This window comes from Chaetodon auriga, chromosome 10, assembly GCF_051107435.1.
Source record: "Chaetodon auriga isolate fChaAug3 chromosome 10, fChaAug3.hap1, whole genome shotgun sequence".
NCBI classification, from domain to species: domain Eukaryota; kingdom Metazoa; phylum Chordata; class Actinopteri; order Chaetodontiformes; family Chaetodontidae; genus Chaetodon; species Chaetodon auriga.
Genome location: NC_135083.1, coordinates 15,673,771 through 15,694,489, shown reverse-complemented (window position 1 = coordinate 15,694,489; position 20,719 = coordinate 15,673,771). Strand labels below are relative to the sequence as shown.

The following is a 20,719-nucleotide window of genomic DNA, read 5'->3' as shown; positions in this document are numbered from 1 at the left end:
AATGGTGATGAAGATGCAGCTGCCTCTGCCTCCACCTCCTCTGTCTGACACTGACATGTTGGGAAATGTTATCAATATAGATGACCGGAGAACAGACAGCCAGGACCACAGAAAAAATAAATAAATAAATCACTGGTGCCAAGCTTGCCTCCATCCACCACACCTTGAACACAATACGCTCCAGCTTCTGTCCTCTGGTGGGCGCTACAGAGCCAAAACAAGCAAATGGCAAAATCCTGTAAAAGCTGATTTCGAAAGAGGGAGAGAATGGATGTTTTTGATGTTTTACAGGGTGTCAGAGATATAAGGTGCACTAAAATAGACTTAATTTCTTACTTTCAGTCCATCACTTCGACCAACGCTTGCTGACTGAATTTTCTTACACCTCCTCGCCCTTCAAAGTGTTATCTGCCAAATGACTTATGGTGATTTAGATAACATGCAAACTATTATTGGATATCCCTTCTGTCTTAAAGCTGAAAGTGGACAGGAGCTAATGAATGGAAAAACAAAACTGACAGGTCACCACAGCGCTGCTGATCCTGAGAGCACCTGCTTATGTAATTAGCTGTGTCCCTTTAAGAGGAAGGAAATTCAACGGGGGAAGTGAAGCAAGAGGGGAGCACTTCCTCATATCCCTCACAATCAAAACATTATTCGTGCGCAATGGGTGAGTCTGCATCATCCATAGGACATTTTCTAATCTAAGCCTTGGCGCACATTGTCGGGAAGCTCCGCGATTTGTTGCACCATGCTTCAGCTGAACGACACTGTGGAGCCGGAGAGTCCGGGTGCTGCGATTCTCCACCCCGCAGAAACCGAGGAGGGGGTCGAGGTTGCCTTCACGCCACCGGAGGCCGGACGGAGCCTCGGACACGGAGCCTCGGTGGCCTGCTGCCCCCCGTTACAAACGCTGACGCCTTTTCATGTGCACAACCCCACAATCCAAGCGAAAGTCAAGGACTATTTCGTGTTCAGGGTAAGTGGATCCTTAATAATGCCTTGCGTCAATCGGCATCAAGGCCGGCTTGTTTTGAAATAGGACCATATCTCTTCAGAACAGCCCCCTTCAGTACAGCCATACACTTCACAGGTGCTTGTCGTAAATACACACAACCACTAACTGAGCACGCTTAGGTAGCAGTGCATTGCAGCGCATTGTCAGAGCTGCACCAGCACATCACAGGGAGGGCGGGGGCGCAGGTTTGTCTAAGGTGATGCTGGTGGTTGACGGTTGTGTGATGCTGATTTCAGCCAGGTACCATAGAGCAGGCGGTGAGCGACATCAGGACCGTGGCACTCCCTTCAGAGGATGGAGAGGTGCTCAGCGTGTGGCTGCTGGCTGAGTGAGTATCCCTGCAGCATGTGACCGTTTAATAATCAGACACATGAGGTAACTCTGACATGCTGTGTGCACAGCGGGGTTGACGGTGTAAGCATGTCCATGCAGACACATCAGCTGGAGGCTCCTTAAGGCCACAGTGTAGACTCAGTGTTTGTCACGTGATGATACATGGGTGATACCTGGGTGAAACTACAGATGTTTCAGGCCAGGGTGCAAATTGTTCTTTATGACTGTCAAAACGTGGATGCCATATTTCTGTGTGTCTGCAGAGTTGACCACTGGAACAATGAGAGGGAGAGACTTGTGCTTATAACTGATAGGTGAGTCAAAAAGTCTATTTTGTATCCTCATATGTCTTCCTGTCACTTTACATTTTGTTTCTAATTTCTCTGGTATAGTTTGTATTTTATTCTTATTCCATACACATGTGATCTATTCATCTGCACTTGTGCGGCTGTAACACCCGAATTTCCCCTCTGGCAGATCAATAAAAGATTATCTTATCAATCAGGTCATGATGTCTGTTCAGTCAATTTGACATCATTTGCTTGTGTGTGCAGGTCGCTGCTGGTGTGCAAGTACGACTTCATCAACCTGTTGTGTCAGCAGGTCGTCAGGATCTCTCTCAATGCTGTAGACACCATCTCAGTGGGCGAGTTTGAGTTCCCCCCCAAATCCCTGAACAAGTACGCCCCCACATTTCAGTTTGCCTACAGCAAATTAGTATTTACTCAAAGTATATTAACACCAGTGATAAGAACAGGACTCCACTCCTGTCATTTATGTGCCACCAGTACTCATTAAAATACTGCAGCTGCGATTTTGTTGTTGCTTTGCAGCTGCTCCCTTAAACAGTTCTAGGTCTGTATTGTTTGTGGTTTTATTGTTATTTTTGAATTGGGAGGCATTTAAAAAAAAAAAAAACACTGGAGGAATTCAGAACTGGGCTTTCTCTCTAAGCATACGTGGCTCAGCTTAGTGGCAGTGTTTGGTGTACTGCTGGTCCGTGTAGCTGGCTGATTCTTACACTGCTTACTTACAGGAGAGAAGGCTACGGGATTCGTGTCCAGTGGGACAAACGTCCTCGGGCCTCCTTCTTAAACCGCTGGAACCCCTGGTCCACGGACATGCCCTACGCCACCTTCACAGAGCACCCCATGGCCCGCGCTGATGAGAAGGTGGCCTCTCTCTGCCAGGTATAATCCCCTGAACAAAAAGGCTAAAAATGCATTTTCAGTCATTCACCAAATGATATGATATGTTGAAAACATCAGAAGATTTAAAGCTTGAAATGTGAGGTACTTTTTTTGTGTTGGCCTTCTGCATATTTCACAAGACAAACAATGGTGACCAGTGGGGCAGCAGTTCATTCGTGCACAATAGGCAGCAAAAGCAGCTCTAGCAGTCACAGCTCAACTGAAAACAATAGACTGATTGATGCCTTAAAAACAAAATTCATCCCTTGAGAGAAAGCCGGTTATTCAAGTTACTGTGTAGTCATGACTTTGTGCATGAATAGTTATTTTCAGAGCTGTTTGTTTATTTCTTATTGGCAAGACAGAACAGTACCTGGGGCAGATACCTGGGATATGACTGCATTTTCTCTATCAGAGCCATTAACATGGTTACATGTAATAAATGGAGCGAGCACATTTTAGCTCTCAGTCACATCCATTATTCTGCACTTGATAGCAGCTCCAGGAAATGTTTTATTCTAGACACTGGAAGTTTTATATACATACAAATTGTACACTATGTAAAAAACAGCAATCACTGATGGGAAATGGTTTCATGTTCTTTTTATTTTACTTACTTAGTTGGACAACTTCAGGACCCAGCTGGTGCAAGCAGTCAAGAAAGCCCATAAGGAGCACCCCATCCCCGGTCGGGCCAACGGTGTCCTGATCCTGGAGAGACCCCTGCTCATCGAGACCTATCTGGGCATCATGTCTTTCATCAACAATGAGGCCAAGCTGGGCTACTCCATGACCCGTGGCAAGATTGGCTTCTAAGATCCACAGTTCCTCCAAGTTACAAGAGTTCAACCCATGTGTCTGTGTTAACACTGCGCTGTCTGAGGGAAGCTGTCGCTCTTCTACAGTGTAATGCGCAATCTATGTGTGTGAGAGAGAAGTGAGAAGTCCACACCTCCTCAAGTTGGTGTTACAGACAAGTGGTCAGCCTACTGTAGATATATGATGCGCAGCACTGCATGGACTGTCTACTCATTTGTCCCCGTCCCCCCTTTCCTTCAAAGAGCTGCTCACAGATCTGCCATACGTACTGCACATGGGCCCTCAGGAGTGTATGCCCATGTGACATAAGTTGGAGAGAAAGGACACAGCATGATTTCATCACTTCTGTACTTATTCTAGATTGAGCCTCTTGAGGTCTAATGCTCCATGTTTAACCAATGATTGACAGATGTTGGTCAAGGAATACAAACATCAGGGTCATTATTGTGGGGTTAATTTGCTTTGTTTGAGCTTTTTTCTCCAGCTAAAAAAAGACCACCCAGAGGAAAGCAGTCAAACCGTAACATCAGGAAAGAATATGTTTCATATTTGCCACATTAATATGGTTTGAAATGAAGGATTGCACTATTCAGCTCAAAGGGGCACAGGGTAACTGCATGGTATGGAAGAGCAGCTGATGGATTAAGTCATGTCACAAGAAGGATCTGCACTGCTGTACTGAAAAGGTCTGGGTCAAGATGTGTGATTGTGGAAGATAACAGCTGGATTCTACTTTTCAGCATCCATGAATCAATCATCAATGACACAGTCAACCATCAATGACATGCTGTGACCTTCCTCTCTTATTGCCTGATGTGCTCTCAACGCTTACATTCACCTCAGTTATGTCTTCGCTCAGAGTAGGGAGCCAGTGTACCACATGGAGAGCTGCATAAGCTACTATATCTGAAATGTTCTTGTATGTTACAGATGTTTCATGCAACATGAACTTGTAAACCGTGTTTTTATGTTTGCAGGTTGCCTTAAAGGTCCTGCAGCGTGCATTCGTTCTAGGCACAGGTTTGCACTGGGTGGAATGGTTTGGTTACAGAATGAAATCCATGCAGACAAAGCTTTCAGTTCATTAACCACATGTGTGTATCTTGTGAACTGGATTTAGGTGATTTTTTTTATCATTGTGCTACCAAAGGTAACATTTTCATGCTCAGCAACGCCAATGAATAATTGTGTTCTAAAATGCCTTTTTCTGGGTGTAACTTGCGCATGTTCCCTGCACGCTGAGTTTGCATGACAAATGTTTTTTAAATCAATAACCTAAATCGACTTGTAAAAACTAATTCGATTTTATTTATCTGCTGTTATTTTGCAGTTAATTCATGAATTCTTATAGAAAATAAGTATTTCATTCATTCAAGTATTTATTTAGGGATTTTAAAAGAGGTTAACTTGCTATTGCAAATGATGTGAAGGCTTACTTTTTGTTCTACATATCTGTAGCGCAGTAGCCACAATGGAGAATAATAAATGCCTACGTGTTCCTGTCGGGGGCCTTGGCTCTGGTCATTGTTAAGATGTGCATTTACATTGTATTTGTACTGTCAAGGACTGAAAAAAAGTGATTTACAGTTCAGGTTGTTGTACAATTCAAACTTTTGTAAATGGGACATCATGCAGACAGATGATGCCTCGTGGCCATTTAAAACAGTCCTAATATATTTAGCACTGCCTGTTTGTTGTTTGGATTCTTACTGGCATTTCAGTTTGGTCATAGAAGGTGACAACTATTAAATCATTAATGATCCAGTATTTCCATGTTAAAGATGATGCCACTCATGTGTCATTAAGAACTGTGCACTGTACAACGCTTTAAAAATACACACTGAAAGACCTGTCTGTCTGTGTTCCACTGAGCAGATCCATCACCACAAGTATTGAAGCTTTGTGTCATATGGTCAGGAGATGGAAACCTTTTGTGGCACCGAGAAGGTTGTTAAGCCACAAATATCCTCTAAACCAAAATGTCCTGTTGCTAAAAGACTCTTTTTCCAGCGTGCTTAGTGAACATATGAAATCAATCAAAGTCATCTGTTGAGTATACCATTGTAACTGCATTTCCAAATTTGTGGCAAAATCACCTCTAGAAAAAAACAACAGTGCCTCTGATCCTCCTGGACCCTTTGCAATAGCTCCAACATTACAAATATAACTCAGCTACATTTTCACTGAAAAACAGTAACTCGCCTTATGCTGCATTATTTATGACAAAGTTTATTCAATATAGTTAAACAATTTCAAGGTAAAATACAAACAACACCTAAAACTAAAGGTAAAGTGAAACCTATAAAACTTTGTAAACTTCTACTTTCTCACAGTGTTTGAAACTAGTGCCTCAGTACGTCTCTCAGGAGGAATATCATGTCAGCTTTTTCAAATGTTTTCAACATCCCCGTAACATGCACTGAGGGCCTGAAACACTTGGTGAGCAGCCACAGTTCAACATGAGAAAGTTGAGATTTTGAGGAGGGCTCTTCCCATCAGTCTTTTGGTCATACCTTCACACAGTAATCCAGTAAGTCCTGTGTTTTTGTGTGTCTTAATTGTCCTCCTGGTCCATATAGCACAAACACAGCTGCTCCTTTCCAAGCAGGATCAGAGAGTCTCCACTGCAGTGCCAGTTCAGTGACTGGACCTGGAAACCACCTGGGAGTGTAGAGAGAGGGGTAAGTGTCATGACTAATGCATCCACACACACACACACACACAAAATGAAGGATAAAAAGTCTGATAAACCCTAAACAGATTTATTATTGGTTCTGACTGAATGCAGTGACAATTTGATTCTCTGTTGTTTTCTGCTCAGGGGTTTCTTAGTTAAAAACAGCTTCCAGGCTAAATCAATAGGCGATACAGATGAGCATCACAAACAGGTACTGCAGATTTGAAACAGTTTGAAAATGAAGAGCAAAACTTGACCTTCGACCTTCGCAAGCATTCCACAGGGATCAAGCCAATGTCACACTGCAAGTTCCAGGTTTGTTAGTTTTTAGAGCTGAAACGGTGACCTGCTGCTGCCAACATGCTGAAGTTGCTTTGTTAAATAAACCTGATGGGTCTATTTAACTTTCTTCTTTATCTGAGAACACCACAATGGAGCTGTGTATTCCAGCCTCCTGACAGTTCCAGCTCTTACTGAGTGAGCATGTTACCTTCAGTGGGGACTTGGACAGACACGCAGCCTGCCGGGGACCAGAGGTAGAGTTTGGTGTTGCCCGTGCAAAGTGCCAGCCGGGGGCGTCGGGGGTCCCACTGAAAGCAACGCACGGCCGATGTGTGCTCAAGCACGGCCTCCAGGCTCATCTTCTGCATGTCCCACACCCAGACAACACTGGCCATGTTGTCTACAGTCAGAGAAACACAGACACACATTCAAAGCCACCCAGCTCATTGAGCCATGAAGCAGTAGCTTTGCAGCAAAAACAAGTTCATGCTAAAGTTGATTTTATGGCAGAAAAAGCGAAAACTGTTATTTATGTATAACACAGTTCTCCCGGATTGACAATGAAAATAAAAATCTGTGAACTCCTACCATTTTTTGTGGCTAGATAGCGACTGTCTGGGCTGAATGCCAAAGTAGAGACACCGATTTTGGGGTTGGCTCGGTCTGGGTCTGGCTTGACCACAGGAATCTGAACTGGCAGCGAGCAGATCTCATCTGGAGTAGGCAACCACAACAAATAAGAGTTTGTGATTAGACAAAGTTGGTTACTTGACCTCAGTAGTTTTAGTCAAATACTATTTGTTAAACAATGGCAAAAGCTGACATACATTTGCTCTGGGTGTTAAAGAGCGTGGTTCCAATTGTGATGTTGTGTAGAGACAGGTCATCGCTGCCAACAGTTGGCCTTCTCTCCACTTCCTTATACACAACCTTGAAACACAACAAACAGTACGTTATTCAACTGCAATGCTGACAAAGCTCATGATGAAGGCTGGAAAATACTCACAGCTTTTGTGTTGTTGATGGTTGCTGGGTGCTCAAACTGTGTGATTTTCTTCCACGTGATGTGATTGAGGATCCGCACCTGACATGGGAGAAATAAAGAAACTTTAAAACTGTCCAACAATGCTGCAGGAGTGCTATGCTAAATCAGTGGAGTACTCTTCAGACACATGGCTTTATAATGATTTCTTCTACTTTGTGTTGATTGTGTTGAGCCAAGCTATAAAGTCATGTCTTATTTCTCAATGTAATCAGCCATAATTTTTAAGAGTTAGTCAGGCCATACTTTTTCATCATAGCTTCCAATGGCCAGGAACTGGCTGCTGGGGCTCCAGGTCACAGACTTGACACCCAGGGACCACTCATAGGCACTGTAGGTTGACAGCAACCGGCCATCCAAAGAATACAGCAACACCTTGTACTGTGGAGATGATTAACACAGGAAGAAACTGAATTATCCATTCATCCTGCTTGGTCAAGGCTTGGTCAATTGGAAAATTGCAGTACTTTGACAAGAAGGATGCCTCATAATAACAGGGGACTCCTTCAAACTGTCTCACTTATTTCACATTTTTGTTACACTCTGTGTCAAAGGGTTTTTCTTCTCTTGCTAGTACTAACTCGAAGTGTATTTCATATTTTCAAATGACAGCTTTGTAAATATGAATACTTTGTAAGTGTGCTTCACTGTTAAATTCACTGCTGACACTGATGATAAGAAAATATCTGCAGCAAAACCAAACGTATTTTGCTGAAATTTTGCTTGTATTTAATGTTTGACTGCATCAACTTAATTTATTTTTGTAAATATCTGCTTATTATGAAGTTGATACAGCAGCACGTTTCAAACAAGTTGGCACAGGAGCAACTGAGGACTGGTAAAGTTGTAACAGGTTCAGGTGCAGGTGCAGTTCATTGGAAAATGACAGCTTTCGGTTTTATTTGCGTTTTACACAGTGTCCCAACTTCTTAGGAATCGAGGTTGTATTATGACTGTTTCCATCAAATCACTGCCTTTATACAGTGTACGGTACAGAGAATATATATATATACATATATACATACACACACACACACACACACATATGCGCTTAGGCAAGGACTCTTTACTTGTGTACTTATTTGTAGTATATGACGTCAAAAGATGTTGCACATAGCAAACAGGTCAAAAGTCAAACCAATGACAATGCAGTTGTCTACTTCGATGACGGCCCCTCAGGGAAGTTAATCTATCATACTGTCTTGTTGAATCTTGAATCTATAGGGCAAATGACTCACCTCCAGACTGCTATCCCACACTGCCAGCACACAACCATTGGGAGACCACTCCAACCCTGCCAGGTCCTGTGTCTCAGTCTCAAAGTGCTGTGACAGAGTTAAGTTAATAAATTCAATTAATCTCACACATTTACAGAAAAAACAACAACACATACACCACACATTCTTCCTGAAATGTTTCTTCCGCTGTGGCTTATTTAAATGTTAAATGTGCATTAATGGTCATAAAATGACTTACCCTGAGTAAATGCCAGTCTACACACACAAATACACTAATGTAGTCTTTGCAGTCCCGACGCTCAGCCAAGGCCATATAGCAGCCATCTCTGCTGAAATCTATACCTGAGGACGAAAGACGAGGGACGAGAGCTGTAATTTTATAGACAACTGACAGTTATGGCATGTACTCACAAGTATGGTAAAAATGTTGACAGTGCAAGCATAGGTGAACTGAAAAATGTAGTATGTAAAAACAATAACCCACCTAGTAAGACATTAGGACTGACATATGCAAAAGAAATACTGAGATTATTTTAACAGATATTACGATATGAGTCCTGCTTTTATTCCTGCCCTTACATTTGGGATAACAGAAATTGGAGGCCGGGACACAAAAATGCTTTATTTCTGAAGGTATGTTGTGACACATTTAACCTTTATCAAACAATTGCAGCTCTTGTGATTTAGATATTGCGATTTCAAAAAATATTTCAATTGATTATTTAGCCCTAAAAGACATGCATTAGTTAGGAACAGTACTAACTAGGTGGTGTAGTATTTTCTCTACTACTTTAATCAGTTTTACTAAAACAATCTTTATGTGTTAGCAACTCTATTACCTATTTTAATCTAATCTTTACTGATGCTGCTGTATTCTGAAATTTCCCCTCGCGGGACAAATAAAGGAATATTGATCTTGATCTATTTTGATAACTAAATGTGCTACTTTGTAGCTCCCCGTGTATTTCATCCAACGTAATTATGTGACATGTTGGCACCATCAGGTCGGTGGTATGTAACCATCATGGCCATATTATTTATATGACTGCTGTGAGGATACATGGTTTGCAGGAGGGCGTAGTATTGCATGCGGAAAATGAGAAGAGTCATAGACAATCATTTTTCCCCAAGCTGCTGACAGGCCTGTTATGAGGAGCATGCCCCATTTACTGAAGAGGGGAGCAGCTGTCAGCAAAGAGGACCATAGTTTGGCCACATACCCAGGGTCACGTCACAAGGTAAAGAATGGCATGTGATTCATGGGGTATGCCGAGGCTCTCAGACCACTGGCCCTGTCCTCAGGTACTCCTGGTAATACATATACTCTCATAAGCCACATGAAATCAAATCAAATAATCTTATTCTCATACTGACCTTTCTGGCATGCTTTGGGATACTTGATGTAAGACACAGCTTTGGTGCACAGGGACCAGACGGTGACTCTCAGCTGTCAAGGCACGAGAGGAAAGGGGAAAAAAGCAAGTGATTCTCTCCAAGTGAAAGTCTGAAAAGCACACCATACCGCCAGGTAGGGTATGATATGTCAGCCAATGTCATTTTTTTTTAACCATAGACATCATACAGACAAATGTTTTGATAAAGGTCATTTATATGTGGTTATTAAAGAATTGTGACCATATGTGAGTGGGAAGTTTTACAGTTCAAAATGAACTTTTCAGTGCTCTCTAGTGGACAAACTCTGTAATGGCAACACTGTTTCTAAAAGACTTTAATCATAACTTAAAGATTTCTGTCTGCAACTTCTTGTTACCGGCCAGTGTATACAATGATGGTGACATCTTTGATAAGCTAATTTTGGACAATAATATAAGCCATTCAGATACTTCAGTTGGGTTTTAATCCAAACACGACATGGAAAACAAACATTGTGGATAAGGGATTGGGTTTTGAAGCAAACAGTGGTTTTACAAGCCACTTTGAGACATGACTATATGGACCAGACAACCTTTCCACTAGACTTAAGTCTATATGAGACAAACTTCTCCAAAGATCCTAAGTAAGCCTGTGATGTAATAAGTGCTGCGTATGGCGGCTGTGTCAACAGCGACCTAACAAGAGCTCATTCAACCAGGCCACAAACTTAATCAGGCTTCTAAGTGCTGCTCTACACCCAACGACTTGTCCGTCAGCAGGGCCAATCCAGACTACAGTCCAGACTAGCACGGTCCATCATGCCCTTTAACGGCTGTAGACAGAGTGCCTTATGGCTTTGAAGGAGTCTATGATAAATATCTGTGAGGGATATGAGACACTGACATGGTATCCTAATGGTTGGCCCTGTAGAGCTCTGAGTGTGTGGAGTATTGTCTGTCAGTGTATTTCCACAGGGAACAAACATATGTTTAAGGGTTGCAGTCACTGACAGGGATCCAACGAGATTACACTGCTTGAATTAGGACTTATTAAATTAACAGATCCAAAAAAACATCTCGACACATAGCAGGAAAGTAGGACTGGTCCATTTAGTTGTCAAGATTTAATGTTAGACATGTCTGCTACAAGTGTGACAAATTAACAGGAAGTCGTGCCGCCAGTAGGTTGTGAGCATTCCCACAAATGAGAAACAGCGCCAAAGAATAACTATCTGGCCACAAGTCGGCATAACAAAGAGACCACAGGTGTTAATGCTCAGTTTTGACAGCAGTCACTCAAATACCCACCAGTCTCACTTCAACAAGACTGATGCCAACAAAAGCAGGTGGCAGTCAGCCAACAGTGCAGCATATTTTCACCCAAGGACCAGTATGACATGTGGTATCTTGCCCTTCAAGAAACTAGGAGCACATCATTGGGACACAGTTAGACAATCTGTGGTCTGTACTACTGCTCAGTTGATTGGGTGTTAAGGTGTTCACAGACCAAGCTGTTCCTGCAGATCCCCTGTTACCAATAACAGACCAAAAGTGACAGTACACAAATACATTACATAAATGACACACATTCATATCATACATACAGTATACATCTGCATTAATGTTTCACAGGCCGCTGTGTCATAAAGAGTTTCATAGTTCAATAATTGAGGGCTGTTTCCTGATGCTGCACAACAAATGTTTGTCTTGTTTGGTTCAATCCCCTTTTAAACATAACCTATGATGGTAGTCATTAATAACAATTGCAATAGCAAGTGCATGTCAGCACAACAAGGCAACATTAAGCGTGTTAAATGCATGGCTCTCATACCCTCATTTACATCTTACAGTAAGATAATATAATGTGGGTGCATGCAACTCTGTCTGATCATGCTATGAATGTTTAATGTGCAAATGTTGAACTAAACTGGTTCCGATATGCACACTAGCCAAGACGACCATGCAACACATTCCGTTTCTTAGAGGAAAAACAAGTAAAGTCGACAGAAACACAAACAACAATTTACAGGTTAAATAAAAAATGTGAATTTCAGTTTTAGCCACGACATTATCCCTTAACAATATCTGCACAAATGCACACACACACACAATGACACTATACTATCATACTCTATTGCTGTCACTATTGCTGTCATTCCACTTCCAAAGAGGAGTGCTATGTATTCTTGTACTATTTATGCTTGTAACAGAGGAAAATATCCGAAATTCTTAGCATCATCACAGCTAGATATTGTTGTAGAAACTCTATATACACACATAAAAACAATAACAATAATAAATCATTCAACAAATATTTTCTAGCAATAAAATTTAAGTCTACCCTTAATGCTGTTCATTTTGCATTCGAGTATGTGCAGAGCTAAAACTACTGAATTGACAAGGCTTTCATCATAGTGTCCAGACAGACATTTGAACTGGGCCAAGTCTGTCACCTAACTCAGCTGAAGTGTCAGCCCTCCTGTTTGGTCAGGACATCCAGCTGTGTAGACCCTGTAATATCACCTCAGTATATGCTTCCTGGACATCCCCTCAGACATGGTGCCATAGTAACCAATGTCAACACTGCTCAAACACAAACACACTTACACTTCTTAGATGCCTTGAACCCACCACATACGGGATGCGGGGTGTTCAAGACCCGAAAGGCAGTGTAACTTTAAACTGGGTGAAGGAAGGATAGCATGAGGAAAATAGGTGGGACATGCTTTTCCACATGGGGTGGTATGCAATAAGATCCGTAGCTGGTAAAGCTACACTTTAGATGAAGTGGCCTCACCAAAGGTGAGCAGCATCTTAGGGATGGGGGCTAGGGACTTGAAGGCGGTGTGAAAAGGCAAAACTCCACTACAGCAGCTGCTGTTTATCCATCAGAGATGGAAAAATTCACGTCTGTGCCGGGGTTAGCATAACTGCAACTGGTGATCAGTACTGGCTGTAATTACAGACAAGTCCATCTTTTCACTTTAGTATTGTTTTTTTTAATCACTATATGTACGAGGATTCCTCATTAGGAGATGATTCCTAAGGTTCCATCACATTTCTAGTGAATGGGGTGTTTGTGAGGATTTTCTAAAAAGCCTGGAGCTGCAAATTATTGTTTCATAATATGTCCACTGTGAAGCCCTTCGGGACTATACAAACCTTCACTTGACATGTTATGACAAGACAATTGGCTAATTTCTACCCTGACATCCATTTAGTCTCTATTAGCAAGTATTCATAACAAGAAAACCACAGAAGTAGGGAACATTCCCAACAGGACAGCCTGTGGGCAACATCATACCTACAATCAGTTGGAGACCAAAGTTACTGACAGCAGCCTGGAATACAAACCTATCTACCGGCCATTCGTGTTGCGAGCCTCAGCCAGTGCAACAGAATGGGCGAGTGTATTTGATGCCTTATAGGCCTATCTGTCAGCAGAGGATTAGACGATAGGCATTCCACATAGGAAGCCATCTCAAACCAATATAGCCTATTTCTCCAGTTACAGCCTCATGATTCTACCAAGGAACTGGAGCCTGCCCACACGTAGGTATGGGTGAGCTATTGTCCCACGTTGCAGTGCAGCAGCTGCCTACGTTTGCAGTTTAGTCCGGTATCATCGTTGCCAACAATGCTGCACGTTAGCAAGGCTCCAGCACGACTGGCCAAGAATGCTATTGCTAATCTGATCCCAACAATGTAAAAACCATTACAGAAGTCAAGCTCAGTGATGTCCTTGGCTGGGGTTTTTCCATCCTCAGTTTATCACCCCTCAGCTGGTAAAGGTGGATTAGCATGGATGTGTGAGTGGCATTTTGTGAGGTCCTAAGATAAACGATCGGAATTCAAATAAGAGATGACTTGCGTGAAGTCTCACAATACATAGGCTAGGTTTCAGCAATGTACCTTTCTATTAAATCTGTGGCATGGCACCACACCATATTTGAAAATGGATGGGTTTTCTTTGTTATTTTTAACATGTCTGCCTCTTAAAAAGTACTACATTGAAGCTTTTAAGGAACAGCATAAGAATATTTCTCACTGGCTGGAAAAGAGGACTCACCTGTAGTTTGTCTTTGGCTGCCACTGAAACCCATGTTAGCACTAGAGAGTGAAATGTTTGGCCATTCTCCTACTGTTACAATGTCAGTTGTGAGCTAATAAATTATTGTGTACCTGCAAATCAGGGATATCTCTGGACATTCTGTTTGAGGTTAAAAAGAAAACACCCTGCAACAGCTACAAAGAGACAGCTAGACACACACACACAGCCACCTAAGCAGATTTACTGACACATAGACAGCAAACACACACACACTTAGGCACGATCGACACCACAGGCAGCTGTCCCTAAACAAGTTAATATAGTAGGCTGTTTATGAGTAGGGCTGAAATTCAAGCCTGACACGAACACCCGTCTGGCACAGCCTTAATGAAATCTTGGACTGGGGTGAAGGTAAGTTCAGTGGGCCCCTTGGCAATGTGGTAGCCAGTGTCTACTTTGCCTCTGTTACATTAGTTTTGCAACCTCATCTACAAAAGGATGCTCAGTAGCAGTAAGCAGCACTTAACCTCCTGCCCATATTTATCCAGGTGATAAGGGCAGTGAGTTTTCTTGAATGCAGAACATCACAGGTGAGAGGATGTTGTGAGGTGGACTACCATTGTTAAACCATAACAAATATCCATCAACAATTTATTTTAAAAAAATAAATAAATCTGGCCATAACAATGATGAATGAGAAATGATGTCTGCATAATAATATCATCTATTTCCTGGTGGCTCAACAGTGTTTTCTCAGAGCTCTTGAATGGAAATACTTATTTGGAGTGGCTTGCTTAAAAAGAAGTCAGCTGCCATTCCCAGTGCGACTTAAAGGTTCACCATGCTCCCAGTTGGGCAAATTATACAGAGACACAACATTTCATTCCATCGCTACACAGATGACACAAAGCTGTGTCTCCTGTTAAAGCCTAATGATATCACTAACCTCTCAAGCCTTATAAATCAGATGTCATCACTCAGGCAAATTTTCTTAAATTATGTTCTGATAAAACACAGATATTATCATTGGTCCTGACAATCTACATCCCAGTGTCCAGTCTCAGTTCTCAGTTAACGTCAAACCATACTGTATGAGATCCTGAGATCCTCAGGCAGACTCCAAATTGTACAGAATGCGACAGCAGGGATCCTAACAAAAAGAGGAGAAAACATTACTCCAATTTTAAAGTCCTTACACTGGCTTCTCTTTGTTTAAGAACTGATTTTAAGATTCTTATCATTACTTTTGAAGCCCTTCATGGCCTATCCCCAGAATACTGCTGTCTCCTCACCAACCATGGCACAGCCTGAGATCCTCAGGCAGGAACCTGCTGACTGTTCCCCGTTCACATTTAAAAACTAAAGGTGACCACGCTTTGGCTGTTAGGGTTACTTGGTTGTGGGATGATCCACCTGAGGAACTCCAGCTCGATACCTCAGTATCTTGTTTTAAATCATTTTTGTGATAACTGCTTGCTTTGCCCAACAAAAACTCCAAACACTCCAACAACAAAACAAAACTCCACTTGACTATGACAAGTCAAAGTCAAAGGAAAACAGAATATGCTCACAATTGAGCTGGCAAAAGAAATGTCAGACACCCTCGCTGGAAAAACGACTTCTAAACAAATAATTCAAGATCAGAACAGTTGCCAATCAGAAGATACTTAGTGGCAGTAAGCCATTCAAATAGGTTATGAGGATATGTGAAGGTTGTAATAAGTCATTTGACACAGATTCAATTAGGGAAAAAAAACAAAAAAAAATTGATATTGATTATTTGTACTTTCTTATTCGCATGCCCAAAAATAAGATGACTTAGATGTCCAAAGACCTACGCTACACTGTTCTGTGCAGATGCCATATCTCCTCAGGGAAGGAGCCTCCATTCTTTTCTATCCCATTCCTTTTTTTTTCCCTCTCAAAGATGCAGACAGACACAAAGCAGACATGCCACAGACACTTGCACTCCCCGCACCGTTCCTTAGACCAGACGCAGTTGTGTTCTGGGCCACAACACCTGTCAAAGGATTCCTGGAGTCAGCTTCAGCATGACAGACACGGCCCACCACGGTGCCCCCCATCATATTCCACATGGCCCAAGGGGTGACTGCTATGGCTTCTCACCCCGTGCAACACGTGCTTTCCATGGAGTTAACTCAAACCAGGAGTCAAAAGGTATAAAATGGTACTAAATGCATCTTCATTAGTCTGCAGACCATTATAAATAACACTCAACATCTCCTTTTTTTCCAGGAGCCTGTTTTTGGCAGGGCCAGGACATCATTTTATTACAATACACAGTGCCTTTTACATGACACAGATTTCAAGTATTTAAAGTAATGAAATTTAATTTTTAGGGTGGTAAAAATGATTGTGTGTACACTTGGTATTTGACAGGGTCAATATTATGGTATAAAAGAATTTCTACTAGTCACACTCCAGAGTTGGGAGGCTGGACGAATACATCGCCTATCATCAGTTTTTTGTAGTTTTTCTGCTTCCAAAGAACTATTTACATGAATATACATGAATATATTTTTTTGGGGTTGACAGTGGCAAGTTGAAACACACCAGTTGCTGAGGGATGACTCCCTTAAAGGAAATCATCTCTGCCAGCCATAAGCCTGAAGGAGATCATGCGTTTGGTTGTGTGTGTACGTCCGCAGCTAATCTCGCATACTGCTACACGTATCAGCCTAATATTATTGTACATGTTTATGACTGTCCACTCAAAGACCTCTCGTGGTTGTGGCAATTCACAATTTTTGAAAAACATAGTTTATTGACTGCTCTGTTTTTTAAACTTTTAATGACTTTGTTTTCGGCTGATTGTTTTGATCTTCAACGAGCTATTTTATCATCTCTTTACATCACAGCTTTTTGGGTTTGGGTGTGTATCTTTAACGCTTCACTGCTGTTGAACTAAGTTTACGATTATTATTTGGGCAATAGAACATCATTAGCAGGGCTTGGTGCCAAGGGGAATACCAGACCTACATTGAAAGGGTACATACACATTGCACCCATGTTCCAGAGGCACTTGAGATCCATGTATGACAGGACGCTAACAGGAGGGGAGCTATGAAATCAGGCTGAATACATGCATTGGGTGTGGGGAGGAGGGGGGGCGTATGGGCAGTCAAGAAAGGCTCTGGTGTCTGGCTATTTTCAGGTCCCCCTTCCTTGTGGGCCAGCAACAGTTGAAACCAGACAAGCATTTTCATAAACACACTTCCATGCGCATGAATGCATGCACCCATGCACGCACCATCTTCACACTTACATGGAACTCAGTGGTGTTGAGAATGTGACGTCCATCTGGACTCCAGCGCGAGGAGAGTAGTCCTATTGAGCCCTCATCAATCTTACAGTGCCAGTCCGGCTGTTCGAGAGACCACACCTGAAGACAAAGACGGACAGTGACGGAAGGACAGCAATCAGCCATCACTGATGACATCCCACCCTTGATTTCCAACAGTAAGAAACACTTGAGTATCAGAAACCATGAAAGACTGGCGCTGGATACCCCTTCAAAGGTAAGCTACTGGCCCTGTGATGCACATGAAACTGACATTATATTTGTGTACACAATTTGTTTTCACCACTGCAGCTCTTTAAACAAACAAGCTCTGTCTGTTGATTAGGATGCAAGTTTAAAAACACTTATTGACAAGGACCTGGTGTAAATTAGTTAAAAACATTTACAGGAGAATCATCAATGACATGTGTCTTCATATTTAGGAAACAAAAATGTATAAAAGAATTTCAGAATTACTGTTAAAAAAAGTTCATGAATCCTTTTTTATTATGTTTGAAACAGCAGCCACAGGGTATCAGATTTCTGGACTTATGGTATGGCCCACATATTTAATCAGTGTAATGTTAAATACTACTTAACCACATGTCTGTTTTACTAGAACACACACCAAAGTACCCTGTTGGATTTTATTTACTATTTATCTACAATGACATTAAGTACTGTTCAGCAAAATGAAACAGCATTTTACAGAATAACTCCAAAGGTTTTACCATTTTACCAAGTAAGAAACAACTATGATGTAACACAGGACATGCTTGAAGCAACTGCTCAATATTTAAGTGTTATTTCCAAACTTAAAGAGTAGAAGTACAAATCTTATTTTTGCAATTGACTAAATTATTTCAAAATTATTTTAGTACAGCATGTGGTTAATTACTGGCATCATGAACAGTGGCAATTGCGACCTATCAAGTAGCATCACCGGCATTTACACTACATGCTGAGTCACACACACACAAATATTTTTTCTCTTCTCATAGCCTACCTGTACCAGTCCTCTCTTGTACATAGCACAGAGGATAAAGAGAGAGTCAGACGACCAGTCCATGTGGGATATCTGGTCCAGGCAGGTGTAGAGCTGCAGGATCTGCAGGGTGCTCACGTCTCGCACCACCAGCCTGTACTGCACACAGGTAGCCTGAGGAGTGCAGCCAAAGAGACGAGTCAGACAAGACTTACACTAACACTTTTGTACAAGTCTGACTAGACATCTAACCCTGTGAATTGAATCAGACTTAAAAGTATTACTTCTACTGCATCACACTACACGCACTACAAAACCACACTGACAAATGTCCTAAAAAATATCTCAACCACTTACCAAATATTTCCCATCTGGGGAAACTTTACAAAGTTGGTTGGATTGCTTGAAGACCTCAGAGAAATTCATCTTGCAGTCTGAACTGTTTCAACAAAAGAGAAATTTACAGTTATCATGACATTTACAGAAAAGTCTCTTCAAATCTTCACATGCATTAAGAGATTGGCAGTTTCTGACTGACAGCCTGCACGAATCAGCTAATGTGACGTTAGTTTCCAAATGTTAACACGGGATGGCGCCATAACTCCTATAACTATTCAGGCTTCAGACAATAAACGCATACATATACACAGAAACAATTCTTCTCACATGCAAGGAGGGTCCTTATAGGTGGAAAGCACGTACATGCGTAAAAACTAAATCGGTGTAGAAACACAATCTAAGCAGACATATCAGACCTACAGGCAACGCTAGTTCAGTTAGTGGAGCTAGCTGGCTCGCTATCACCACATGTAGCTACAGTTACAGCAAACTAAAGCCACACAGGAACCTCGTCTGAATTAAGACTTCAGTGCTATTGTTCGTCGTCTTGCTATCAATATACTTTCAATGTCTAAGCCAGCAGATAGAGAGAAGCTACCACTAGATGCTAAAGCTAAAGTTAGCAGTTAGTTGTCCTTAGACTCATTCAACACTAACGTTAGCATATGTCGCTGCTAGCAGCTTAGCAGACAGCTAACCTTCACTATCTTCGCACCCCATGACAACATTTACCTCTAATGGCAGTTGCGTTGCTATCGTAGATCAGATGAGAGACGACAAAAGTCTTACAATACGTTTAGAAAAGTTTTTTCTTCCCATGACTGTCTTCGGGGTACAGCTTGTCGGTCTAACTGTTGCTAAGTTGTTTGGACGAGCAGATGACACGCCGGTGCTGTCCAATCAGCATCGCCCTTCTGTGCTCTGCCTTCTGGGAAATGTAGTTCATTACCGTGTTCGCTCGTTTTCTGTGTGAGTGAGTGTGTGTGCGTGTACACCAAATTCGTGTATGGGCTTATAACCACAACATTTTTTCTATTACAAGCTAATCATGTTGGCTTTTTGCAATGTGTAGGCAAATAAATTTAGAATATTCTCTATGCTATTCTCCATAGCCTAAAATCTATTCCCATCATATTTTTCTTTCATCCTCAGTCGTTTAATAGTCAGTGGATAATGTTTTATTCGTACAAACTTGTCTTGTCCTGTAGTGTAAGTGTGGAACAGATGAATTACTTTTTCTATCCCCCACCATTGTGCCTCTGCGGAGCTGGAAAAGGTTTCCCGCTTATGTGCGCCCAAACCGCGCTACCGCCTCCCTGCTTCACCCAGCGCAAAATACTCCTCACCTCCTCCTAGGTCTCCCTCGGCTAAGTCACACTTCCCTGAACAGCATGCAAATCACTTTTCCTCCTGTTTCCTCCCAGTTAATTTTGTTTCTCCGAAAAATCAATCTTCTCCAGCCGCTGTTATCATACTGTAAACTCGGTCGATTTTATTGTTTTTTCGTTGTTGCTGTTTTTTTTATGGAGGGTCACTCTCTTGGCATGTTCGATAGTAAACAGGCAGGTGCTCGGCGCAACATAATTCTTGGGTGTTTGGATTGGAATAAAAATAACCTTCAGGTACGTTGATCTATTTTAATGGGCTGTAATTGGAAGAGTGATTCTGAATTTTAACCCATGTCTTATGTTTTATCATGCATCAGCAGGCCTATTAGTGTGACGTTTTGTGATAGAAAACAATTAAAAATATATATATATAGCTTATTGAGAAGAAACAGCTCTCTTGAGAATCGGCTATGGCTGGATAAGACTCCGCATATATAAAAAGTTAAAGTTGAAAATCTTTCTAGTTGCTCTGATGGTTTGATTTTGCAGCTGATCGTGATTTGAGGGCGTTATGTATTCTTAGGACATTACATAAAATAAGCCTAATAATAAAAATTTATTGTCTAAATAAAAGTGTTGGCTTTAGCAGTAGTCTCTACAAGGCATATGCACAATTTTAATATATCCCTATTTCGATGTTTGTGTTCAAATTATACATGTTTATTTAGAAAAAATCAAAAGGC

At 41.7% G+C, this 20,719-nt stretch overlaps 2 protein-coding genes across 2 annotated transcripts; one reads left to right on the top strand and one right to left on the bottom strand.

Annotated features, from left to right (window-relative positions):
- Positions 1 to 580: 580 nt before the first annotated feature.
- tprg1l (tumor protein p63 regulated 1-like) lies at positions 581 to 4,864 on the top strand. The gene is made up of 6 exons (XM_076740516.1): positions 581 to 979; positions 1,255 to 1,346; positions 1,615 to 1,665; positions 1,906 to 2,031; positions 2,388 to 2,541; positions 3,163 to 4,864. Exons 1-6 carry the CDS (start codon positions 752 to 754, stop codon positions 3,355 to 3,357), a joined length of 846 nt encoding a protein of 281 aa, XP_076596631.1. The 5' UTR covers positions 581 to 751; the 3' UTR covers positions 3,358 to 4,864.
- Positions 4,865 to 5,567: 703 nt separating this feature from the next.
- Positions 5,568 to 19,533, bottom strand: wrap73 (WD repeat containing, antisense to TP73). Its single transcript, XM_076740515.1, has 13 exons — positions 19,381 to 19,533; positions 18,667 to 18,748; positions 18,331 to 18,483; positions 17,310 to 17,426; positions 9,974 to 10,046; positions 8,838 to 8,941; positions 8,600 to 8,686; positions 7,608 to 7,742; positions 7,326 to 7,403; positions 7,147 to 7,249; positions 6,908 to 7,033; positions 6,528 to 6,719; positions 5,568 to 6,021 (listed from the first exon to the last, which is right to left on the bottom strand). Exons 2-13 carry the CDS (start codon positions 18,733 to 18,735, stop codon positions 5,915 to 5,917), a joined length of 1,344 nt encoding a protein of 447 aa, XP_076596630.1. The 5' UTR covers positions 18,736 to 18,748; positions 19,381 to 19,533; the 3' UTR covers positions 5,568 to 5,914.
- Between the last annotated feature and the right edge of the window lie 1,186 nt (positions 19,534 to 20,719).